The sequence below is a fragment of the Vitis riparia genome, chromosome 5, assembly GCF_004353265.1.
Source record: "Vitis riparia cultivar Riparia Gloire de Montpellier isolate 1030 chromosome 5, EGFV_Vit.rip_1.0, whole genome shotgun sequence".
Taxonomy (NCBI): Eukaryota; Viridiplantae; Streptophyta; class Magnoliopsida; order Vitales; family Vitaceae; genus Vitis; species Vitis riparia.
The window spans coordinates 20,491,639-20,498,982 of record NC_048435.1 but is presented as its reverse complement, the minus strand read 5'-3'; the positions used below and the strand labels follow the sequence as shown (position 1 = coordinate 20,498,982).

General features: G+C 33.3%; 1 protein-coding gene and 1 pseudogene across 1 annotated transcript; both read right to left on the bottom strand.

Moving 5' to 3' along the window:
* Positions 1–4,133: 4,133 nt before the first annotated feature.
* On the bottom strand, positions 4,134–5,850 carry LOC117915261 (annotated as a pseudogene).
* Positions 5,851–5,967: 117 nt separating this feature from the next.
* LOC117915260 (fatty acyl-CoA reductase 2-like) lies at positions 5,968–6,912 on the bottom strand. Its single transcript, XM_034830816.1, has 3 exons — positions 6,585–6,912; positions 6,280–6,383; positions 5,968–6,198 (listed from the first exon to the last, which is right to left on the bottom strand). The coding sequence occupies exons 1-3, from the start codon at positions 6,910–6,912 to the stop codon at positions 5,968–5,970; spliced, it is 663 nt and encodes a 220-aa protein (XP_034686707.1).
* Positions 6,913–7,344: the final 432 nt, after the last annotated feature.

Sequence of the window (7,344 nt, the reverse complement as noted above, 5' to 3'; positions counted from 1 at the left end):
TAATCTTTTATTGATGCTAAGATCAAACACATTATGTATGTTGAGATCATCCACATATACAACTTTAATTGAGGATATTCACCTAAACTGTACTAGGATTAAGTTTCTTTTACAAAGAACTTAACAATGGTTAAGTTTAAGTTACAAAAAATTACCTGAACATAAGTGAAGTTAAATTTTTTTAACAAAGAATTTAGTAAGAGTTAAGTTTTAATTAAGGATATTCAACTGAATTGTACTAGGGTTAAGTTTATTTTACAAAGAACCTAACAATGGTTAAGTTTTAGTTAAAAAAATTACCTGAACAAAATTGAAGTTAAGTTTTTTATTTAAAAAACTTAATAGGAGTTAAGTTTTAATTGAGGATATTCACCTAAACTACACTTGGGTTAAATTTAATTTACAAGTAACTTAACACTCGTTAAATTTGAATTAAAACAAATGTCCTGAACAATACTGAAGTTAAGTTTTTTTAATAAAGAACTTAGTAGAAGTTAGGATTTAATTGAGGATATTCACTTGAACTACACTAGGGTTAAGTTTCTTTTACAAGTAACTTAACACTCATTAAGTATGAACTACATTGAAATATAAGTTTCTATTATTATGCTTACTACAATAAATTCAAACATGTTAACAATCATAACACAATCATATTTATAAAAATTTATAAAAATTGTAACCATTCATTTCTCTGGATGTATGAAAAACATGTAACCATTTAAATACGTGTTATAACATAGAAATTTGCTAAACAAAAACCGTCAATGTTATTACACAGAAACATCTTCCACTATCCATTTACAATCCATTTACAATAGTGGGATCACATAGGAAGTTCTTTATGGAAAAATAACTCCACTGTCGTATTCTCACAAAACCAATTCATCCACTCGCCTGTTAGTGTATCCATTGGATGGTTGTGCATCAAGTATTCCGCAAATTTGATAAAAAAAAAACGTACCACAATCACCACTGCATAAAACAAAAAATGTGATGTTAACAATATTAAATATTATTGTCTATAATGAAATGTGTGTTGGCATGGAAAATATTGTATTTACTCATATACAAGAATCATCAACACATTAACACACCAAATAGTACAAAAAATACAAACCTTATCATTAGATTTTTCAGTATTTGCCATTAAAGATGAGTTGTTCACTTTTTAGGATGATCACTTTTGGAGTTATACCAGATTGCAAATCTAAGTTTTTTTTTCCTTTTCCCTGAAAAATAAATATAAAAAAATTCAAATAACAATCATGAATTTACTTATTAAAATCCATAAGTTTATACTAAGTATATGTATATGAGAAAGAGAGAGAAATAGAGACCATTTTACAACATTCTTTTACATCACCTTAGAAACAGTTTTTAGAAATTTGCATTTTGATGAGACTTACACTACATTTTTCATTGAATTCTTTTTAATGGATTCTTGATAAAAGAGATTGCATAATGCACATGATTTTCCAATGAGTTCAAACACATTGGTTATTCATGCCTAAATTTTAAGAACTAATCACGAGTCCATGTCATATTACTTTTCCTTGCATCTATATCTAGGTATAAATGAAGTTCTAAATGACTATCCTTACTTACAGAAAGCATATGATAGAAGTATTTTGGCTATGCATATGCATCATCTCACTCAATATTTTAGTTGTGAGTAATATTTCAACCCTCAGTTGGGATCATTCTTTGCCATGACTTTTGTTATAGATTTCTATTTGAATGTTGTGGTTTGCATTGTAGGACCAACTGGGTTCCAAATTTAGCAAATGTCACTTATGATTTAGTAAAAGCAAACTAGGTTCAGACTTTGATGGGGTGCTTCTTAATGTTGGTTCACCTCCAAGGGAGAGCAGAGGTTTTCCTCTCAATCTATACAAGCAAAATGGAAACTGTAGATAAGTAAGGGATGCAAATTGTTTGATGAAAATTGAGAATTTCAATTAAACCAACTTCCTATCCCTTGGGAAGAGAACTACAAATAGGAAAAGATATCTTTCCCAAACTGTTGAAAAACTAGATACCCAATTGGCAAAGGCTACGATGATCTCCAATTTTGTCATTAATAGAAAAACATGGCTATTCATGTATATCGGATTAGTTCCATTACTTAAAAGTTAAGTAGCACGAAAGGAGAATAATTGGCATGAATGCTCATAAAAGAAGTATAGTTTTCACTTTATGATAGAAGCCAAAACTATTCTAAAATATGGGTTTTGAATTTTAGAAAAGAAATCAAAACCATTATTCCAGCACTGCTCATGGAAAAAGACTTTAATAGCACTTCCAATATCTTCACTCCAAGGGTTCAAGGAAACAAATTCATTTTCCTATGTGGGACAAATGGAATGTTTCTTCCAATCACCAGGGATGAGAAATCAAAATAGGGGCAAATTCTATTTCTCTGATTCTGATTCAACTCTTTAAAACACCAAATTGGTCAACCCATTTGTCACTTTTCCACTAGATTTATGCTTAAAAGTACATATGCAACAAGAACCACAATAACAGTTTTCTACACTATAGAAATAGGGCATTTTCCACAACATCATGCTTCAAAATCTTAACAAGTAGAGCAAAACATCAAAATAAAATAGCCAAGAAATCTAATTAAAGACAATTTTTTTTTTCAATTCAACTAGATATCTTCTTTGGTAGACCAATGTGTTTTCAGAGTTCAGAATCAAAGAGGAATGGGCTAACAAATTTAAGAAAAACCCTTATATTTATGCTTAACAAAAAGTGTACATATAAACCCATTACTTTCTCCCGCGTTTTTTCTGAAACCATGCAAAAAGAAAACACACGCCTCCAGCAAATGTATGAAATAAAAAAAAAACAAAAATCTAAAAAAACAAACTATTTCAAAGTAATAAATGTACTTTTGAGGATCATTTTCTTTTTTCTTTCACTTCATTTCGTTCTCTTCCCTTCTTGTGTTTTTTCAGAAACTGGAAAAAAAAAAATTCACACTTCAATCAAATGAATAACCTTTTAAAATCCTTTTAGACAAATAATCAACAACAATGCGAAAATCTACAAAAATGAAAAAATAAAAAAATAAATTCAAAAGACCAAAGGGTGCATTGCAATCTACCATTCAAGAGAAAATAACCCTTCGTCCTGCTCTCTTTCTCTTCATTTCTGTACCTTTGAATTTCAAAGGTTTCTCTTTGATTTTTTTTTTCAAGGGTACTTTAGTCTAGAAGGGGTCATTTTTCAAGTTTTAAAAAGGCAGAGGTCATTTTTCCAAATACCAACTTATTTTGCCCCTTTCAACCAAATAACCCAAAGAAGTATTTTGTGACCTATATTTGTAGGGATTTGAAGGAAGAGTTAGTCTAACTTGCAAGGAACAAAAATTGGCCATTTGTAATGAAGGGCTGTTTCAAGATTTAAAACGTCAAAATTCTCAAACAGCAGGAGAATTTTAGTGACATTGCTTCTGAAATAGAAGCAGATAATGAACTATAGACAGTTTCCTACCATAGGCTTTCACGGTATCTACTTTTTCTATGGAATTGCAATTTAGTATTTGTTTACAAATGAGATAGTGACCAAGTATATGTGATAAAAGTACATTCCCAGATTCAATATTGGCAAATATTCCATGTGTTTGTAGAGAAAATGTAATCCCATGTAGTGATCAGCTGAAAGTGTTGTGAAAAAGTTGATCCCTTATTATGTTGATGAGGGGCATTAACGTATGATAAGATTGGCACAAAAGACCTACAGGCTGCAACTTAGCAGCAACAGAGAGAGTCAAAGGCTTGTTTTGCGGCACTATATATTTGTTTATTATGGTTATATAGTTTGTAGAACTGTCAGAGTTGCCATGAGGTAATTAGGCCTATAACAATCAGCATGACCATACATAAAAAGGCCTCTTTTTTTTCTTTTTGGCTATTCCTTTTATCATCTGCCCTTTGAGATAGTGTTTTGAGAGTCATGTTGGTCTGCCTTGGTCGATGCTTGTAATGAAGGAAAAGGTGGACTAAGTGGGATATAGTGCCACAAAAAGGAAAGTTCTGCTTGTGACATCTTCCAATACAATAAGTTGCAGTTTCTCTCCATCAAATTCATGGGATCATCATCCAAGGTGTTTATTACTGGAAACAGATTGAAGATGCAAATACAAGTAGATTAGATCAGTAATTATTTAGGCATTCCTCTACCCTTCATAACATGCTTCTTCAGCCCTGGAATGTGAATGTTGGTGATATAGTCTTCCCAGTCCACATTCTCCACATCAAGTCGAAATCTCTTCATCTCTTCTTCAGACATGCCTTCCATTAGATTATGGGTGTTGCTATTGTCAAACCTACAAGTAATTTTCATTTGTATCTAGCTTAGTAAACATTGCAGGTGTATAATTGTGTGCTGAAGGTTAATATCTTACCTTCCTCTAAAGAACATATAGGGCTGGTATACCCTAGCCAAGTTTATAGCATGTGTCAACTATCATTTTGCACTTCCTTTCGAGCCTTTGAGATGCGTTATTGCCTGAAATCGCCAACCTCCTTTGCTGAACTATCTCTGTTTGCATATGAGAGGAGAAGTCATCCATTGAGCTGAAAAACTTCATTTCCTTCATGTCCACTGTCTTCCCTTCTGTGTCCATATTAATAGGGGAACAAATGAAGTGCTCATAGGAGTACTTGAACAAGTCACCAAGCGGTAGCGGATTTACAGCAGAAGAACCAACATGGTAGACTTCGATGCCTGGTTTTCCTGCAATCCCATGCTTTTCCATTGCTGCTATGATTGCATTCACAACCATGTCGATGGGAATCTGTACCATTTATAGTTATCTCATGATTAGTTCAAAAATTAATCCACTGGGGTGAGATAGATCAAAGGAAAAGGAAGTCCTACTGAGTACTGACCATATCAATGACTGCTTCTGGATTCACTAAAAAGCTTGGGAGGTTGCCTTTTCCATAGGATAAAATCATTGGGTCCAGCATTCTGATGTTTTACGCAAACAATAATAGATGATCTTAGAAAACACAAAACTGATTATAGCTGAAAATATGGGATTTAGTGCAAGGGCATGAAAATGGCAGTGATATAAGATACCTGTTTCCTTGTATCCATCCAGGGAAAGGATCTTCGAGGGTGCTTTCGATGGCGGTTGGACGAATAATGACCAGAGGTATGTCTCCTCTCATGCTATTTATCATCATCTCCCCCATGGCCTTGGTGAACTCATATGGGTTATGCCATCCATGAATACTTGCCCTATTAGAGAGAATTTTCTATTACAACTTAGTAATGAAGAAATAATCAAATATTCTTATTCCTACTGTGAAGAACTCAGAACATGGATATATAAGTAAGGCTAGTGCAAGAGTGGGAAGTACTTAATACTTTTTCTTAAGACTATCATGGTCTATTTTGAAGTTTTATTTTCCTACAAGAGGTGCTAAATGGATATTTATAGGGAAATAAAAGGCTTTGGCTTCACCTCTCCAAACCCAATTCTTTCATCTTCTGATCTTCTAAGTTGCCTTCAAAAGCCACCTTTGAATCCAAAGCTATCTCTATTTCATCATCAACATCCAACGCAGGGTATGATAATGGTAAGAGTTCAGAGGCGACCTTCTCCCTTGCTATGCTCTCTCCCATGTAGAAGGGCTTCTCCGTGATCATTCCCTCTCTTTCTCCATTAACATAAGCTGCATGAGAAAAAAAGCTAGCTTCCATGATGTCTTTCACTTTCCTAGTTCATTTCTTAACAATTTAGTGTAGGTTCAAAGATCAAGGCTACTTACCGGTTGATACATGTAGGACAACTCTAAGATTCTTGCAGTACTTTTTTGCAAAGTCCATCAGTCGACAAGGTCCTATTGTGTTTGCATGGAGAGAAACATCATACCTAGAATTTGAAACTCAATTTGAGTCAAACAAAATTAAACCATGGCCTTCTTCTATAAAAATGAAGCATGTCTATATATTCAAGTGATTAATGAAGTGCAACCTCTCCTCAAATTTTGTATTGGCTGCGGAATTTATTATAACGTCAACTTCCTGTGCAATCTCTGAAATCAAATTTGCATCGATGCCAAGATCAGACTCACACAAGTTCCCAACAACAGGAGCCAGTTTGCTTAGCATGAAATCTTGATAATACTTCCCATGCCTTTGTTTCAAGCACTCAAATAGCTCTGAATTTATGAACTAGATAAAAAGAAAAAGTAAATCTTGTTCTCAGCAAAACCAAAAAGAACCAAAAAAAATTCCAATTTTTAAGAAAGCTACCTCAGTTTTCAATCTGTCCACTGCAGCTTCCTTGTTCTTCGCCTTGATCAAGACGAAGATTTTACCGACATCAGGTGCTGTTCGTAGTATCTTCTCAACAACAGCTGAAAATTAGAAATGAAAAACATGAAGTCATGCAATAGCTAGGGTTCTTACCAACTTTTAACACACTGTTTTTTCTTATGTTTTTCATTCAAATTGAAGCGGGGGTAAGTTGAAACCATTTCTTAAATTAGCATGAAAGGCTGGATGATCTCTTTCATAGTATACGTCTGTTTAACAAACTGATCAAGAATAAGCCATACCTTTGGCTAGTAACCCAGTTGCACCAGTTATAAAATAGGTCTTCCCTGCAAGGAACTGAAGAATTCCAAGACCATTAGTGATGGAAGTATTGGGGGTGGTGGTGGTGGACACTGCCATCTCTTTCAAAGCTCTAACTTTTTGAGTCTTCGATTGCTGCATCAAAGCTCTATCACTTTCACCACTCTGGCAACAGAAGATGCCAGTGTGCTTCCTCTTCCACAAGGAAGTAGAGATGTTAGTGCCATATCCATGGTCATTTCTATGAACATGAGATGATTTCTGCACTGCTTTCAGTTCAATGACTGAAGTTTTGAAGAAAGAAGTCATCATAATTGCACGGGAGAATGAAGAAAGAGATTAGTCCTGAGGGTGAGGTTATAAGAAGAGGAAGGTGAGAAGAGAAAGCGAAGGTGATCATATATATATATATATATATATATATATACATGGCAGCTAGCTATTCATACAATGGATAAATCATATCGGCCATGTTTGGTTCCAAAAAGCACGAAAGAAAAAAAAAATTATTAAGGAAAATGATTTTTTCATATTTGGTTAAAATCAGTTAGAAATTTATGTATTTTCACATTATATAACCTTTATATGGAAAGAGTTAAAATAAATTAAATAAGTTTAAAGTAGGATATAAAAATAATTTATCTATTTTTTATTTTCCTTCGATTTTTATTTTTTTTCTATTTTTCTTCTCTATTTTCTTTCCTTTATATTTTTCTTCAAATTTTCGATTATGTTTGGTTT